This window comes from Fonticula alba (genome assembly GCF_000388065.1).
Source record: "Fonticula alba strain ATCC 38817 unplaced genomic scaffold supercont2.22, whole genome shotgun sequence".
Taxonomy (NCBI): domain Eukaryota; order Rotosphaerida; family Fonticulaceae; genus Fonticula; species Fonticula alba.
This window is the reverse complement of record NW_009242992.1, coordinates 51,379-69,206: the sequence shown is the minus strand read 5'-3', so window position 1 is coordinate 69,206 and position 17,828 is coordinate 51,379. Positions and strand designations below refer to the sequence as shown.

General features: G+C 68.0%; 2 protein-coding genes and 4 non-coding genes across 6 annotated transcripts in view; 3 read left to right on the top strand and 3 right to left on the bottom strand.

Annotated features, from left to right (window-relative positions):
* Nucleotides 1-403: 403 nt before the first annotated feature.
* H696_06170 lies at nucleotides 404-475 on the bottom strand. Its single transcript has one exon. It is a non-coding gene; the product is annotated as a tRNA-Pro (tRNA).
* Nucleotides 476-1,864: 1,389 nt separating this feature from the next.
* On the top strand, nucleotides 1,865-1,936 carry H696_06169. The gene has a single exon. It is a non-coding gene; the product is annotated as a tRNA-Asp (tRNA).
* A 934-nt stretch (nucleotides 1,937-2,870) lies between these two features.
* H696_06168 lies at nucleotides 2,871-2,944 on the top strand. The gene has a single exon. It is a non-coding gene; the product is annotated as a tRNA-Arg (tRNA).
* A 525-nt stretch (nucleotides 2,945-3,469) lies between these two features.
* H696_06167 lies at nucleotides 3,470-3,541 on the bottom strand. The gene has a single exon. It is a non-coding gene; the product is annotated as a tRNA-Pro (tRNA).
* Nucleotides 3,542-6,641: 3,100 nt separating this feature from the next.
* H696_06166 (serine/threonine protein kinase) lies at nucleotides 6,642-12,965 on the top strand (the record flags this gene model as incomplete). The annotated part of the gene is made up of 3 exons (XM_009499912.1): nucleotides 6,642-7,995; nucleotides 8,118-8,205; nucleotides 8,273-12,965. The coding sequence occupies 3 exons, from the start codon at nucleotides 6,642-6,644 to the stop codon at nucleotides 12,963-12,965; spliced, it is 6,135 nt and encodes a 2,044-aa protein (XP_009498187.1).
* Nucleotides 12,966-16,898: 3,933 nt separating this feature from the next.
* Nucleotides 16,899-17,828, bottom strand: part of H696_06165 (hypothetical protein) — a gene marked incomplete at both ends in the record, with an annotated part of 4,304 nt that continues 3,374 nt past the window's right edge. Inside the window, 2 exons of the mRNA XM_009499911.1 lie at nucleotides 16,899-17,214; nucleotides 17,326-17,802. Of these exons, the coding sequence (XP_009498186.1) occupies nucleotides 16,899-17,214; nucleotides 17,326-17,802 (793 nt within the window). The remainder of the gene's footprint in view (nucleotides 17,215-17,325; nucleotides 17,803-17,828) is intronic.

Genomic DNA, 17,828 nt, shown 5'->3' with positions numbered 1-17,828 from the left:
GGGGGGGGGGGGTACGCACGGAGACAGGACAGGGGAGCGGGGAGTCACCGTTTCGGTCGGGAGAATGAGGGTCATTCAAGGTGCCGTGCTCCTGGGGGGAAGGCAAGGGGAGGGGACACATGAGGACGGAAGGGGGAAATGGGGTGGGGCGGGTCGTCTCTATGGGAATCGACATTCACATCTTCCTTTGGAGGGAGGGAGGTGTCCTGGGCGTTTGATCGCGTCGAAGGCGTGCGCTGATTTGGCGGGGACGGAGGAGGGCGAGGAAAAGCGAGCACGAGGCAGGTGCGTGGCGCGAGTCTCCGACGGTCCCCGTGTCGCAGGCGACAAAACAAGGAGGAGAAACCTTTCTTGACGCGGGCATGCCAAAAGAGTGGCGCAGGCGGCGGGCCAAAAATATATCGGGGAAATCCGGGAATCGAACCCGGGACCTCTCGCACCCTAAGCGAGAATCATACCACTAGACTAATTTCCCGATGGGTGAGTAGCATCGCTCGAGGTATTTATCTGTGCGAGGGCATCGTCCGCGAGGCCCGAAGTCCCCCTTTGCCCCCTTCCGGAAGCCTATCTGCACGCCTGGGTCGGTGTTTCCCGGTGACACATGCGGGGCGACCGGTCGGCCTCAGGGACGGACACCGATTTGGCATCCCCCATGTGAGGTCGGATGAGGATGCGTGGATTCTTGGGGGACCTCCCGACATTGCCGCTGGCGGGATCATCGTTGGGACCGTCTGGCCGAGCCGGTGGTCGATCGTCGCGGTGCCCGAATGGTGGTGAATGCCACCGACAAGGGCCCCCCCCAGTCCATCGGGGGTCTTTGGCTGCGCCATCGGCCGCATCTGGGCCCTTGGTCTAGCCGGTCCGGATGATGGTCGTGTCCGCGCATACGTGACAGGCCAGCCACGCGCTGCCGCTGTGGGAGGGCATTTTGACTGTGCAAGCGCGGATCATGACGAACGGGGCCCCTGTTGCCCTCGGCCGTTCGGAGGTCCTCGGCACCATGAGCCCTGGCTGATGTGCCTACAAGGACCGGCGTGGCCTCCGGAAGGACATGATCAAAAGGCGAACATGGGGCTCGGTTGCGGCTCGGGGAACAAGCGCCCCGTGCGGGGCCATCTCATTCCTCGATGGATGTGCGGCCCGGGGCCGACCTCGGGAAAGAAGCGACATGATCTGGCTGGGGAGCCGGAGCCGGGCGGGACTCGGCCACCAGTGGAACATGGTTTGCTGGTGCTTTGCACATCCCGGGAGGTGCCTTCTGCGAGTGGGTGGTCTTTGGTTCACCGACCGAAAGGCCGCCTCACGAGTCGGCTCCAGCCGAAGACTCCCTCAAGGCACCCAGCCAGGTGCATGGCCGGAGCTGGAGGACTTCCGGTCGGCGAGAGTGAGGTCGGCCTCGCGGCGGGGAGAAACATCCCCTGTGCATGTGCATCCTTGAAGCAGCTCACCCTCGTGGGCCAGTGTAGGGAAGAGATACCGAGAGAGAGAGAGGTGTCGGTCAGTGTCAGGGGAGAATGGACAAAGCGGCCGGGAGACTTTTCGGGCAAAGGACGGGGCTACTCGTCGATTTTCCGAGACACTGGCTTCGCCTGGTGCAAGACACACGCCGGCCAAGAGCCCGGGGCTGGACCCGCCTGCCCCAGGACAGGCAGCTGGATTGGGACTGCCTGTGCTGGGAGGTCGGAAGGTGCATCGGTCGGATATGCGGTGTCTTTGGAGGAAAAGCGGTCCGAAGAGTCTCCCGGCCGCTGGGACCTTTCCCCCTGTTGCGGGGCACTGGTGGCTGGCAGGAAGCGCCACGTATTACGGCAGAGTCTTGGGAGTGTGCTAAATACCTAGATGGTGTTGGGTCATTTATCCCCCATCCCGATTAGTATAGTGGTGAGAATCCCCGCCTGTCACGCGGGAGGCCCGGGTTCAATTCCCGGATCGGGAGCATTTTTGGTCCTTTTTGGTTCCCGCGCATGAGGCGGGCCACGCCTCCGGGATCCATCTCAGGGGGCCGCCCGATCAAAAGGGCCTCAGCCCGCGGCCTGGCCAGAAGAGAAGCATGGACATTGGACTCGCGCCGGGTCACCTTCGTGAGACCTTTCCTGGCTCCCATGGGCGAGCCGGCGCCTTGCACGTCGAAGGGCGCGCTCCTGATTGTGTGCCTCCGCGGTGTGGGGGGACCGCGTAGCGGGGCTCGTACTGTGGGGTTGCTCTCTCTCCGTCTCTCTCTCTCTCTCTCTCTCTCTCTCTCTCTCTCTCTCTCTCTCTCCCTCTCCCTCTCTCTCCCTCTCTCTCCCTCTCCGTCTCTCTCCCTCCCTCTCTCTCTCTCTCCCTCTCCGTCTCTCTCCCTCCCTCTCTCTCTCTCTCCCTCTCCGTCTCTCTCCCTCTCTCTCTCTCTCTTTGCTCCGTCGGGCTGCCGTTGTTCTTGCCATGGTACTTTCTTGGCAGCCGGTGGCCCGGCCGGGTCTCCCTCCGACTCTGTGCCATTCCAGGAAGGGGTCTCTTCCACACCGAGGAGCTGACCATCTCTGCGGGCGGGCCGGCGGGGGAGAGGCCGGCGTCGGTGATGAGGCCGGGAATGGCGACAGGAAAGTCCCGGTCACTGGTCAGTCGGGGTCAGCTCCTCCTCCGGGCTGCGCCCGAACGAAGGGGCTCCCACACGCCAATCATCTCGGAACGCGGGTTTACATGTTTCACGCCGGGCATGAATACGGCACGCTGAGCCCGCCCGAAGGGGCGCCTCCCGGGTCACGGCACTCTGCGAGGGTCGGACAATATGCGGCCCATTCGAAGGCTGAGCGGGAGAGCGCGGATGGAGTCGAGACGCCCGCTCGCTCATTTTTCTGGGCTAAATAGCCGTACAGATGTGCCTCCTCCATGGCCGCGTAGCTCAATTGGATAGAGCACCTGACTACGGATCAGGAGGTTGTGTGTTCGAGCCGCATCGTGGTCAACTTTACTTTTGCACGGCGTTTCACCATTCCTCTTATTTAGCCCCGTCTGGCGTCGCTCTTTGGTGCTGGGCGGGTGTGTCCTCCCCGGGGGATATCCCGGTCCACTTTAAAAAATATGCACTATTCTTGTTTTTCCGTGCTGCTTTCCAAACCCAGCACGGCCAGCCGCGTTCCGTGCCGGGTGTGGGTGTGTGTGTGTGTGTGTGTGTGTGCGTGGCTGCGCGCCGGACGCCGCCGAGCCCCAGGCCCGGCGTGGGCCCTCTCACGCCAGGCGAAAAAGGGGAAGCATGTTTCGATTTGTGGACAGAGGGGGGGTACAGGGAGGGGCAGCCGGCAGGATGCCACCCCCTGGATATCCGGGCAACAGGGGCCTGCGGCTCAACAGTGCGGCCTACTACGCGGTGCATCGATGGGGTGCGCTCACGCACCGTATTCTCTCCCCTCCACCGGAGAGGGTGGGGGCCGATTCTCTCTCGTCGGGCGCGCTGGCCTGCTCGTTGCTGCTTTCGTGAGCAAAAAGAACCGGGGAAATCCGGGAATCGAACCCGGGACCTCTCGCACCCTAAGCGAGAATCATACCACTAGACTAATTTCCCACGCTTGGGAGTCTCTTCGCCGAACAGCCTTTTGTCGGACGCCCCTTCGCCAGGCGCTGATGGTGGGGGCCTGGGGAAAGGGGGTCTGGCAGCCTGGTACCTTCCCCCCCGGGAGGCGGAGATTGTCCCCGATGCCGGGGAGCTCCACACACATGCCTGCCGTCTGTCGAGCCGGCGTTGATCCTGCCCCCGGGGCCTGGCGTCTTTTTCGGGTGCCGGACTGATGCCTGCCGGGCCAGTCCTCCCCCCGGCCTGGAGCCCGGGCAGTGGCACCGGCCAATCAAGACGCCTCTCTGCTCAATGATCTTGTCCACGCGGGCCTGCCAGTGTCCATGCTTAAGCGACTGACCGCTGATGGTGCCTCGGAGGCAGGCCCGGCTCTAGCCCCTGGGGGACGCGGCCCGGCCGGCTTGGTACCTCGGCGATGATCGCCCCTGCTGGCTGTTGCCGGGTTTTCATTGAAGTGACTGCGCCTGCCCCGGGGCTGACCGAGCCATTGCCTAGGTGCATGCACAGACATGCCGGACCCATCGTCATGGGGGCCCCTGGGAGCGATCTCGCAGCACAACTCAACCCGAATGCCAATGGAGCGGTCGTCCGGTCGTCGTTGGGCATCCGGTCGGGGGAGAGGTGAGGGGGTCTCCCGGCTGGAGAACATGTGTTCCGACGGAATGGCTGATTCGAAATGCGAAAGAAGGTGGCGTACCTATCTGACAAGGCTCATGGAAAAGCCAGAACAGCGGACCGACCCCACACCCAGGTGAGCCCTCTGCCTGGGATGCATGACCTCACGATGCCCTGCGACATGTTGGAGGTCCTGGCCTGCCTGGAGCGCATGCTGACCCTCGGGCAGGAGGGAAAGTCTCCCCGCCGGGCGATGTCCATCGCGCTCGAGTGGCCATGGCGGGGTGACTCGCACGGTCCACTTTCAAGGACCGGCGCGGGTGTGCACTTCTTCTCCCCCTCGGCATTCTTTGTCAAATCTCCCCCCCCCCCTTTGCTGGGCCCTCTCGGCGTACCATAGCCGAGACTGGAAAGTCCCCTTCTTGCCCCATGGCCAAAGAGGATGCATGTCGCGGGGCCGCGGCGGGCCGACATCCTGCTGGGCCTACATACCATCTCGATGGGAGCATCCTCTGCCACATGTGCGCCCACGAATTCCGAGGCAGGCAGCGCTGTCGAGGGCGTGGCTGCGTCCCGGAACCCTTCCGCCCTTTGGTGGCGGGGAGCGTGCACCATCTGTGTTGAACAAGTGCCCCTCCTCCCGGCGTAGGGTGAGCATGGAAAGAACCACGCACATGCTGCCGCCGATATGGGGCACGGTGCGCCCGCATGGTGCGGGTACAGGCACGCACACGTTGCGCGAGAAGCGCTGCGGCGTGTCTCCGATGTTTCCACCCCCTTGGGATGGGGTTCCGCTGCAGCATCGGCGGCTGCATGCTGCAGGGCGCCCCTTCATGTGAACACGGGCCGCTCAGCGGCCGAGAGAAGGCCCTCCCCCCCACCGCCCACTCGGGCGTGTCAGTGCGCACCAACGGGACACGCTGACCGCCTGCGGGGACCTTCATTGGTCCCGGTCTCCTGGCCCGCCCTTGCCAGCCCCCGCATGCCTCGCCTTCGAGCTCCTCGGCGACGACGTGCCGGGCCCGGTGCGGCGGGCAAAGAGGCCGAGCCACATACTTGGGTTCACTCGGCATGTGGCCCATTGCCCAGAGCCCGGATGCACACCGACCGCAGCGAGCCACGATCGGCCCTGGGCGCGCCGTTGAACACCCAGCCGGGCCGGAAGTGGGGCGGAGGTGCACCGTTATGGGTTATGGCAGCCAAGTCACTGATCACGAAGGACCGGGCCACGGCGAGACCGGCCGCCCTGCCGCCCCAGCAGCGGGCGACTCTCCCGGTCGCGGGGCCGGTGCGCCGGGACACGTCTCACACCGAGGGCATACCTACTTGTGGGGTTGGTTGTTGTTTGCCGCGTGTTGGTTTTCCTCGGGCGGGCAGATGGAATCTGGCGTGGCGAACATCGCGTTCCGGAGTGGGGCGCCATCACCATGCGCTAACGGTCGCGTGATCCCCAACCGGCCTCCAGCTGCCACCGGTTGTCTCCATCCGCTGTTGTGCGAGGCCGACGCCCCGGGCCTCCTGAGAATCTCTCACGGCCGGGTAGCCCCGCGAGCAATGTCCTCCCCGTGCTGCCTGCTCCGAGCATTTCCTCGCTCCTTTTGTGTGAGGTGCGTGTCGGAGCCCCCTTGCTTGGCAGTTCTTCTGAGAGCCACGGGCCGCCCGAAACCCAATAAAGCATAGCCGACGATGGATTTCCTGGCTTCTCGGCGGCCACTCCGAATGTGTCGGTTTGGGGGGCTTTCATGTTTGTAGCCGATCGAAGTGCTCACCATTGTCTCCCTTACCCCGAGGGGGCCCCGATCGCGCGGGGCCCGGTGTCCGAGTTTGTCAGCCGACGCGACGCGGCCGTGTCGGGCCCCCTCTCGGGCGGGGAACAGGGAGTTTCCGCCACCGGGTGACGATTGGCGCCGTGCTTGCCCCCCGATCGGCGAACGAACCCCCTCCACGTGGGTCATGTTGCTGCCCCCCCCTTTCCCCCCCCCCCCCCCCCCGCCCCTCCTCCACCCCGCCCCCTGACTTGCCCCGTCGGATGGGGTCCGGTGCGCCGGGTGCGCGCACACTTCCCTCGGTTGAGTCCCGGTGGCTCTAACCTCACCGACGCTCGGCCGCATTCTTAATAAAAACCCACGGGACTGGCCCGGTCCGCGTCGGCTTTATCGAGGGGAGCCGGCCGGCAGGGCGGCCTTTATTATCCCGCACCCCCTCCGTCTCTTTTCCAAGCTCGTGGTACGTGAGACAGGCGCAGATCGGGAGCAAGAAAAAAAAAAAAAGCCCGGGGGCGGCCCCGCTCAGGCTAGCACTTCGCCCTTGTTGCCTCCCTACTCCCCCAGTCCCCTTGCTCCTCCTCTCTCTCTCTCTCTCTCTCTCTCTCTCTCTCTCTCTTTCTCTCTCTTTCTTTCGTGTACGCGCGCGCGCCCTCTCCTCGCCCTCCTTTCTTCGCCCCCTCCCCCTCCCCCGCCTGGCCTGTCCGCCGGTAATGGTGGCGCAGCACACGGGCCGCCGACTGCGGGCCCTGGCGCCGCTGTCTTCACCGCTGCCAGCGCTGCTGCCGCTGCTGCCGCTGCTACTGCTGGCACTGCTTGGCCTGGCGCGCGGGCAGGATGTCTTCCTGCATGCCGCCCCCCACGAGGCCCTGGGTGCCTCGGGCCCGGCGGCCTTCGTCACCGGGCCCGGCGAGCCATCGGTGGCCGTCACTCACCCGAGCCGCGATCTGGTCGTGGGGCACATGCAAAATGTCGACCTCCATGCGGCGTCGGAGGTCCGTTGGGGGGCGTTCTTCGGGCTCCTGACCCATGGTTTGTCCTGCCCGCGGCCCGGGGGCCTGGCCGATGCCCAGTTGATGTGCCTCCCGCTGGGCGGCAGCCCGGGGATCGTGGCTGTGGAGCACACCACCACCGCGGTGGCCATCTTCACCTCGCCCGAAGAGCACCGGCTCCCTGGGCCGGGCACCGAGCTGCTGGCCGGTGTCGGGGTGTCGGCCACCACGGTGGACCTACTCGGGCTGACGGGCTCCCCCTCCGAGCCGGAGCGGTCCATTTACCTGGCGACCCTGGGCCCGGCCGGGCTGCAGCCGGTGCGCGGGAACTTCTTCCCGGTCAGTGGCCCGGCCTTTGCCATCCCCGGGCCCGGGCGGTCTTTCTTCCTGTCCGGCGGCCGGCGCTTCGTCCATCTTATCCTGGATGGGCTTGGCGGGGCGCAGTCCTCCGGGTCCAGTCTCTCGGCCAGCATCGTCAGCATGGCCGCCACGCGGGTGGTGTCCTCGGCGGCCACCTGCCCCGAGCACATGGACCTGGTCCTGTTGCTGGACAACAAACTGGTGTTTGTGTACCACTGCCAGGGCCTGAGCGAGCGTGCTGGCCTGTCGACAGCCATACTGCCGAGTGGCTCGCTGGCCGACGGAGCCCGGCTCCTGGCCCCCTCGGCCCTGGCCATGGATGACTCTCCGGGGCCCCTGTACCTGGTCACGCCCGGGTCGGCGGATCCGGCCGACCGCCTCTGGCTGGCCCACATCCAGGGTGACACATTTACTTGGCGCCGGGTGGTTCTGCCGCCGGCCGTCACCGACCTGACCGACCTGCGGCTGGTGCGTCTGCAGCGGTCGCCCTCGGATTCCATGCGGTGGACCCTGGTGGCCGGGCGCACGGTCCTCTTCCCGTCCGACGACTTCCGGTGCCAGGACGACCACACCATCGTGTGCGACGCGGCTGGGGGGTCCTCCGGCGCGCCGGCCGGGTGGACCTGTGCCCCTGGGCACGCGGCCTCGCCCTTCGTGTCGCCGGACCACCTGTGCGCCGGGTGCGCCAGTGGCTGGTACCTGAGCAAGCCGGCCGGTATGTATTTCGATCGCACACATCCCCCCCCCCGTCCCCGGCTTCCTGCCGTTCGATGGCCTCCGGTGGCCCCTCGCCGATTTTAGGCTGACTTTTTTTTTGCCGGTCGCCTCCGCCCGCAGAGGAGGCGCCCTTTTCCCGGCCGGGGCATTCCTGCCGGATTTGTCCGCAGGCCAACTGCCGGACTTGCACCGCCGAGCACTGCCTCGTGTGCGAGGAGGACTTCTTCCTGGAGGCAAGCGCCCTGAAGGGGGGGGGGGGCCGTGTGCGTGGCCAGCTGCTCGGCCGGGTTCAACCCCCTGGCCGGGGTCTGCCGGCCGGCTGGCATGCCCTCGCCGGATGTGTACTCGACCGTCCCGGTGGGCGAGCCCCTCCCGGGGCTGGGGCCTGGTGATCGAGTGACCGCCATCGGGGCGACGCGGCTGGCCCCGGAGCCGGGAACCGGGAGCCCGGTGCTCCCGGCCGCCGACTCGGCGCTGGTGACCGGCATGCTGCTGTTCACCGAGCACCGGAAGTCCTACTTCCTGCCGGCCGCTGACATCACCCGTCCGGGCAAGGCACCCCCGGAGCCGATTTCCCTGTTCGATGGTGCCTTGCCGGTTCCGGTGGTGTCTGTGGCCGAGGTCGGGCCCCTCCAGCGCGATGGGGGCTTGCTGCATGTGGTGCTCCTTTGTGGTCAGGACCAGGTTCTCCGGCATGTTTGGCTGTCATGCGCCGGGCCGGGGCCGTGTGCGGCGACGGGCGCCGGGCTGCTGGACACACTCCCCAGCAGCCAGTGCTCTGGAGTCCGGCGCCTGGACCCGAGGCGCTTCCTTGTCTACGACGGCCCGCGGCGGTTGTCCATTATCTGGGTCAGCGGTTCTTCGAAGCATCTGGCCTGGTTCTCGATCGAGGGCCTGGACGCGGTCAGCCTCCTCGAGGCCACCGGACCCCGGGCCGACCCGGGCCTCGGGGATTGGCTGGTATGGGCGGGCTTGGGGCCGGGGGCCACGGCCGGTCCGGATTTCCTTCCCGGCTCGGCGGATCCTCGGCAGCTGGCGCTGGATGGCCGGTTCTTGGGAGATGCCCCCCCGGCGGGGGGCATGGGCCTGGTGCCGGTGCTCCTGTCTCGCGGCGCCAGCACCCTCCCCCCGGAGTTGGTCTTCTCCCGGGTTTCCGGCCCCGAGTGGCTGGTTCTTCGGGCGCCGGGGGACATGCGGCCGGCCGGCCGGTCGGTGGATGTGCCCACCGGCCGGCAGAGCCTGGGGGCTTTCCCCGGGGCATTGGCCGGGCCCGGCCCCCGGGGCCTGGGTGTCCTGTTGCAGGGGCTGAGCCTGGCCCATGGTGGTTTGGAGTACCCCAGCGCGCTGGTCCTCCTGGCGGACACGTTCATCGGGCTGTCATTGCTCCACTGTCCCGGGGCCGGTGGGCCCGAGCCGTGTGCCCTGCAGGCTGGGCTTTTCTTTGACCTGCCCCCGGGGCTGCGGTTGCCCAGTGGCGCCGGGCCGTGGTCGTTGGCGCCCCTGCCGGTGGTCGGCGGCTCCGGCGGCTCCGGGCAGCGGTCGGTCCTGCAGCCAGGGCACATGCTCACGCTGTTGGCCTTCGCCCCGGGGCCGGGGCTGGTGACCTTTTCCCTGGCGCTGCCCTGCCCGGCCGGGTGGCATGGGCTGGCGTGCGACCCGTGCGATTCGGGCTGTGCCACATGCGATGGCCCGGGCCCGGGAGCTTGCACCTCGTGCGGTCCGGGCACATGGCTGCATCACCGGGCCTGCCTGGGAGCCTGTCCGATGGGGACTTGGTCCGATGCTGGGGCCGGTGCATGTCGGGATTGTCCTGCTGCATGTGGTTCCTGCGCCTCGGCGACCGAGTGTATGAGTTGCTCCGCCGGGCACTTCCTCCTGGCGGGCTCCTGCTTGCCCTGTGATGGTTCGTGCGCCGAGTGCCGGGATGCGTCCAGTTGCACGGTCTGTCGGCCGGGGCTGGTGTTCCTGGGCCCGGATGAGCAGGCCGGGTCCCTGTGCGGGGGCGCCTGCCTGCCGGGCGAGTACATCGGCGACGGCCGGTGCGCCGAGTGCGACCATTCCTGCGAGCTGTGCACTGGCCAGGCCACATCGTGTCAGGTGTGTGCCGCGGGCTTCCGGTGGGTGAGCCGGCCGGCCGCCGGGGGCGCCGGGGCCTGTGTGCCCTGCGACCCGGGGTGCGCGTCCTGCACGGCGACCCGGTGCCTGGCCTGCGAGCAGCCGCTGTTCCTGACGCCGGCCGGCGCGTGTGTCTCCTCGTGCCCGGCCGGCAGCTGGCCCAACGGCGAGTCCTGCCAGCCGTGTGACGTGAGCTGCGTGGCTTGTGTCGGCGGGGCGGCCGACCAGTGCACCCGGTGTGCGGCGGGGCTGGACTTCATCGAGGCCGGGCCCGGGGTGGGGGCCTGCGTGTCCGGCTGCCCGGAGGGCCAGTACCGGGACGCGGCGTCGAGCCTGTGCGTGCCTTGCGACCCGGCCTGCGCCACGTGCAACGGCCCGAGTGACAGGCACTGCTGGCGTTGTCTGCGTGGCGTGCTGCAGGATGGCGACTGTGTGCAGGACTGCGCCGCGCGGCATGTGGCTCTCGGGGGGCGGTGCCTGCCCTGCCATGCGTCGTGCGGCGCGTGTGTCGGGGTCCGGAGCACCGAGTGCACCATGTGCATGGGGGATTTGCTGGCCCTGCCGGCCGGGCGGGCGCCGTTCCGCTGTGTCCCCGCCTGTCCGGCGTCGTATGGGCCTTCGGCCGGCGGGTGCGCCGCCTGCCCGGGCCACTGCGTCGGCTGCCCCGCGTCGAGCACCGTGTGCGCCCAGTGCGAGCGTGGGTGGCTGCTGGACAGCCCGGCGTGCGTGGCCCACTGCCCGTCCGGCACCTCGGCGCAGGGGGCCCTGTTCATCGCTTGTCATGGCAGTTGCAACGGGTGCTTCGGCCAAATGGCCGACCAGTGCCTGGGCTGCCGGCCGGAAGCGCCGTTGCTGGTGGGCGGAGCCTGCCATGCCGTCTGCCCGGCCGGGACCTTCCCGCAGGGCCAGTCGTGCATCCCATGCAGCGACACGTGTGCCTCCTGCTCCGGGCCGGCTCCAAGCCAGTGCACCGCGTGCGCCCGGGGCCGCGCCCTGTTTGGCGGGGCCTGCCTGCTCGGTTGCCCGGCTGGTCTCTTCGCCGAGGATGGGGTTTGCACCGCGTGCGAGGCCTCCTGCGCCACCTGCGCCAGTGGGGATGCATGTGCCAGCTGCTGGGCGTGGGGGCTCCATGGACCGGCCGGGCTGTGCGTACAGTCCTGTCCGACCGGCTGGCACCAGTGCACCGCCTCCGATCGGTGTCTCTCTTGCCCTGCCCGGTGCGCGGCCTGCGTCTCGGCCGATGCCACCTGCGCGGCCCACTGCACGCAGTGCGAGGAGGGCTTCGTCCTCTCGGCGGGCGCCTGCCATGACCGCTGTCCGGACGGGGAGTTCGCGGCCCCGGGCTCGGGCGTGTGCCAGCCGTGTGGCCCCGGGTGCCGGGCCTGCTCCGGCTCGGGGGACTTTTGCACGGGCTGTGAGGGCGGCCTCCTGCGCCCGGCCGAGGGCCTCTGCGCCTCAGCCTGTGTCGGGGCCTCGGCCCCGGTGGACGGCGTGTGCCTGGACTGCCTGGCCGGGTGCGAGCGGTGCGACCCGGGTCCCGGCCAGGCCGGGTGCACGGCCACCGGTGCTGGCACGCTGGACTGTCCGACGATCGCCACCTGCAGTCGGTGCGTGGCGGGCCGGCTCTTGCTGGGTGGGACAGCCTGCGTGGAAACCTGCCCAGGGGGGTATTTTGCCGACGTGGATGGGAATCCCGGCGTCTGCGGCGCCTGCCATGAGAGCTGCGCCCATGGCTGCACCGGGCCGGAGAAGGGCGACTGCGAGCGGGACTCGCGTCGTGGTGCCTCGCGCATTGGCCTGGCCGTGGGCCTGGCCGTGGGCTTGCTGCTGCTGCTGATTCTGCTGATACTGTTGGTGCTTTTCCTGGTGCGCCGGCGGAAGAAGCTGCCTCCCCAGCGGAGTCCCGCCGATGGCGAGGACGCCACCATGCTGAACACCATTGTGGAGCTGGCCCTGCCCGGGGCCATCTTGGTCGACGTGGGCGTGGACTTCCGGCCGCTGGATGAAGCCCTCGGCTGCGGGACGCAGGCGAGTGTGGTCGCCGCGCAGGCGGTCGGGGCCGGGGTCGCCGCCCGGCTGGGCTGCCCGGGCATAGTGGCCATCAAGAGCATGAAGACCGACAGCATGAAGCCCCTGCATGTGGCCATGTTCCAGAATGAGGTGGCCTTGATGTGGCTGCTCCGGGAGCATGGGCACATTGTGCGTCTCTTTGGTTACAGCGAGCAGCCGCCGGCCATCGTGATGGAGCGCTTCGACTGCGACCTCGGCGCGTTGCTGCACTCGGAGGTGCCGCTGACGCCGGTGCAGCTGGCGGACATCGCGCAGCAGTGGGCCGCCGGGCTGGAGGCCATGCACGCGCATGGGATCGCCCACTGCGACCTGAAGCCGGGGAATGTGTTTGTCCTGCAGACGGCCTCTTGCTGGCGGGCGGCCCTCGGGGACCTGGGCACGAGTCGGAACCTGAGTGCCGACCGGTCGTCGGCCCTGGTCCTGGCCATGCCGGAGTTGAATGCCTTGACAGTGCCGTATGCCGCGCCGGAGGTGATCACCGCCTTCCAGCGGGGCACCACCCTCGACCGGGGGTGCTTCCTGCCGTCGGACATCTATGCCGCGGCGATCATGCTGCATGAGTGCCTCACTCGGGCGGTTCCCTGGCCGGGCTTGGGCATCCACGACATCATGGCCGCTGTGATTGGCGGCGCTCGGCCGGGCGCCGGCACCATGGCCGCCAGTGCCACGGACCTGGTGCAGGCTGCCTGGCAGGAGGACCCCGGGCGGCGGCCCTCGGCGGCCACCTTCCGCCAGCGGTGCATGGCCCTGTTTGTGGCCTCCGGCGGCTTGGGCGATTTCTGACCGGCGACACGTCACACATCACGGCGCGAGCTTGCATTTTGTGGCATTGCAGCCGGCTCGCAAAGTGTGGGCCGGTGTGTGGGCCGGTGTGTGGGCCGGTGTGCGGCATCCATGGAAGGACCAAATAGAACGCCACCCCTCCTCGGAGGACGCAGTACCTGTCGGCCTCATGGATTTGGAGTTGCCTGTGAATTCCCACAGGGAGTGCTTTTTTTTGGCCCGGGAGCCGGCTCGGTGAGGGGCTCATCGCACCTTTGTGCCACCGCGCCCAGAGCCGGGCAGACTGGTGGGTGGGATCCGATGGCGCAGCACACAGGCACCCCTGCCACGGGGAGGCCTCCTGTGTGGTGGTGTCCTGCGCGGTGCTGTCTCCGAGGCGGGTTCCTAAAAGGTGAGGCACCCTGGCGGAACGGCCAGGCCGTCCCCGGCGCGAGGGGTGGCCCACATGGAGTATGGTCCCATGGGCAGCATGCTTGGTTGGATGGATTCTCGTTCCGGCCACAAATGGCGAGGCCTCCTCGTATGGCGCCTCCGGGGCCCTGGCCCGCGCGAGAGATCGCACCTACAGGCAAGTCCCAGCCGGCCACGGGAGCCACTTTGCCGGGCTGCTAGGCATCAACATCCACCGGCATTTGGCGGGCGAGTGGTGGAGGAGGAGCACCGGCGGGAGGACGGACAGGGGAGGGTGCCCCAGAATGCCTGCCCCATACCTGGCCGGCCGGTGGCCAACCGGGGGGCGGCGAGCGATCCTGCGGTTGGTGCGTGTGCGCCTTCCTCGCGGAGGGGAGAAGCAATGCATGAGCGCTGGTAGCTGCTCTCACTCGGCGGCCACGGCCGGCGCATGCGCGTCCGACCGCGAAAACGAGAGCACATTGTCCTCGGCATTCGGGCATGTCTGGGCCGTGGGTGCAGCCTGCATGCAGACTCGCATGGATGGAGCTGGGGCGCTATTTTTCCTTCACCCTTCTGTGGCCGCTTTTTCCCCCCGCCACAAGGAAGGGCGCCAGGGGGGGGGGGGGGGGGGGCCGGGGGCGGGGGGCGGGGGGGGACCGTCCCCTGCCTCGCGGGATGTTCTCCCTCCCTGCTGGGGCAGGCGAGGCCCGGCGATGTGCGGTGGTATCTCTCCATGCTAACGGAAGGCGCCCCGATGAAACGCGCACTCATCGTCCCTTAACTTAGCGGGATCCCATGATCCGTTGGTGGATGCCACCGCCATTAGGAGCGGAGGAATGAATCCGAGATGCCACCCTCGGCCGTGTCAGGCGCTGGCCCCCTCATTCCTGACGCTTAGCCCTGGGCCCTGTGGATGGATCGCCAAGTGCCATGTCGCCTCTTGTCGATGAGTAACAACAACAACGGCAACCCGGGACCGGGTGCGGGAACCTGCGGGGGAAGTGAATAAGTTTCGCGTGGGTCACAAGCGCAAGGCCAGGGGGGAACGGCACCCCTGGGTGCCTCTGCCAGACACGCATTGTCCCCGACGGGTGGGAACAGGCGCTGGAGCTGGTACGTCGTACGTGCACCCACTTGGCGGGCCCATCACGCGTGCCTGGCCCCCAACCGGCATTGTGGATGGCACTGAGGCCGGATATCCTTCCCGGTCCTCCCCCCCCCCCCCCCCCCCCGGGCCCGGTTCGGCCCGCTAGCGAAGGATGGGTGGGCGAGACAAATGGGAAGGAGGAAAAAAGGAGAAGAAAAACAGCCCACTGCAGGGGCCTCCGTCCCTCTGCCTCTTGGCGCCGGCTCCCCCCCCCTCCAACCCCCGCCTTCAGCTCCCTCCCACCTCGGAGACATGGACGCCTCGCGCGCCCTGCGGTGGTCCCGGGTCCGGCAGCGGCCGGCTCGACCGTCGCCCCCGCCTGCTGCTGCCCTTGCTTTTGGTCATGCTGCTGGGACTGCTGCTCGGACCCTCGCGCCGGATGGACCTCTCTCTGCATTCGGCTCCAACGGGCCTGCTTCCCGGCAACCGGGCCTCGGGTTTCTGCACGCCGGCCGGGCTTCCCTCCCTTGTCTGTGAAATGATCGACCCGACGTACATTCAGGCCCGGACGCAGAGCCAGCTGCCGAGCGACCTGCCGGAGGTCCGGTGGGGGCCTTTTTTTTTTCCCGGGAACTCGGCCTTCGAGTGTTAATGCCGGCGAATGGCCAGCCCCGGGACCGCGGGAGCAATGCCTTGATCGAGACCCACCAAGCGGAGGGGCATCCACGTGCGCTAGGCAGCAGGCGAGCTTCACGGCCGAATCCCGGGGGCACGCTCTCCCGCAGCCGGCAGGCCGGTTTCCTGGCCGGGCCAGCAGCACCGGCAATGGAGCAGCCCTTTTCGGGCGGGCTGCCGAGCCGCCCCGGGATCGCACCATCTAGCGAGTCAGCCTCATGGCGAAGGGGCTGGCTTCGGTTCGTGGCTCCGGTCGCCGGGTGTCGCCTTCCGGCCCCGGAAGTGCATGGTATGGGGGAGTCCCCCCCCCCCCCCCAGGCGAGCAGGAGGGCTCTCCGGGAAAAGGGCCACCACTTTGATCGCGGGGCCGTGCGATCGACTTCGGTGACCTCCTCTGCTGCCACTCGCCCGGGGCCTGTTCAATTGGGGGGTTCGCCCGGGGGTCGGCAAGTATGGCCACTTGTTCGGTGTGGTCCTCTTGGTGACCATGCTTGTCCGGCAGTGCGGCCGCACAATCCGGCCGATCCTCGTGTTGCCGACCGGGGCCTGGCTCTTGGCTGTGCCGCGCGATGCCTTGACTGCCCATGCGCTGGCATCCTTCCTGGTCATGCCCGCGGTGGCAAGGGTCCATGATCATCGGTCGGGGCCTGCTGTCGGCATCAGGCAGCTCGGGCAATGGAGGGCGATTTTGCCGGCGAGCACGACGACCCTTCGGGATCTAAGCCTGGCCCGAGTGCTCTGGACGGCCCCTGCCTCTCGGGACACCCGGAGCCGGGGATGCCCGCTCTGGGCACCCCGTCGCCGGCGACAGACACCCGCATGGGATGGCACGGTGTGGGGGTGTGGCTTCGTCTGTTGCTCGTGTGGATCCGTGTGTTTGGATGATCGAAATGCCCCAGTTCCATCCTCTTGGAGCAGGGGGCGCGGCAGGGCGCGGCACCGTGGAAATGATCAAACAGGCGAGCGGGAGGAGGGGGAATGCAGGACAGAGGCAGACCCCATGTCGGTGGGCTGTGGGGCATGGCACGCCGCCGCCCGCGGCCGAGGGGCGCACGCCTGCCCAAGGCCCCTGGCCCATTGCATGGGCAATTATAGGGTTGTTGTGCGTGTGTGTGTGGAAAAGATCGGCGGAGATCACAGCGTGTGGGGGTCCCGGGGCGTGGCGACTCGATGGCCAAAGGTTGGCATCTCCGCGCGACCCGAGGTCTTGGCCGAGGGCGGGCCCATGTTCCACCTGCGCGTTTGTCGCGTGCCGGGGCCCCGCCGCCCAATGCTCGGCCGGTGCTCTTCCCCCAAAGAAACATGGACGGCCGGCCGCATGTTGAGATGCCGGCCGGGCCCCGGCCCACGTCGACCGAACCATGAGAGCATGGCAATGGCGCTGGTGGTGGTTGGCTTGCTGCTGTTGGTGTGCGGCCATGTGTCGATGGTCTCGGAGGATGGGTCTGCGGCCGGGTACACGTCACACCTGTGCTGATGCCGGTCCTGTGCCCCCCCCCCCCTCCCCCCCTCCGGTTCCCCTCTGTCGCTCTCCCATTCTGGCATGGAAGCGGGCAAAAAAAACAACAGGAGAGGAAGCCGCGCATGCCTCCGCCAGGTGGCAGCACGGCGCCTGGGGGGACGGAAAAAAAAAAGCCCACACACTCTCTCAAGCAATCACCCGGGAGGTAGGCCGGGAAAAAAACGGGTGTAGTGGCTGCCGAATGCGCGGGGCGCCTGCGGAGGAGGCGGCCCGCCTCTACCTGACACACGTGCACGCGCGCGCTCCAACTTCGGCTCTAGTTCAAGGTGAGGCTCTCCGGTGGGGGCCACAGCTCCACCCGGATCTGGGACCGGAGGCAGGCATCCCCCGTGTCTGGGAAGGTCTTGGCCAGGAGGACTGTCCTCCAGTGGGCATCGCTGCGGAGGACCACGGTCGGGTGTGCGGTGGCCGATTGGAGTTCATGGCCGAGGGTGAGGATGTCGCTGGAGACCGGCATTTCGATGTCCTGGGAGATGCAGATCAGCGGTCGGGACAGGACTTCCGGGCTGGCCGAGTCGATGAACAGCCGGATGATGTCTTCCTCCGGGATGAGGGCCACGCGTTGGCCGTGGCTGGCAGCGGGGCACCGGGCAGCAGGCAGGCGGGGTTAGTTAAAGCGGGCATGCTCGAATACACGAGGTGGCGTGTGTGGGGGGGGGTGGGGGGGGGGGGGGGGGGCAAACTTCAGGGCGGCGTACAGGATGGCACAGAAGCGCCGGCTCATGTGCCGGAGGAAGGCCACCCCGATGGCGGTGGGTGCGGCGGCCTGGACGCCCGGCGGGACGACCCCGGGCCAGGTGGCCACACTCAGGGCGAAGGACGTGCGGGCCGGGAGGAAGGCCCAGGGCTCCGAGACGGAGCCCTTGTCGCTGCTGTGTGGGTCCCGAAGCCGGGCGGCATGGAAGACAAAGCGCGCGCCCTGCTCGTAGGCCACCCAGCAGAGAGGCAGCCATGGGCACACCCAGACCCGGTCGGCCGGGCCGGCCGGGGCCATGCTCGGGTTGTTGCGCCAGAGGAAGTGCTGCGCTGCGCGCATGGATGTATGCAGAGCCAGGAAGTCGAAGAAGCCGTCGCTGAATTGCAGTACCAGTGTGTCGTCGTCGAGTTGCGTGGCCGCGAGGCAGCGGCGTCCGCCGAAGGGCAGCTGCAGAACGCGATTGCTGGAGGGGGAGGGGGGGGGGCGCAG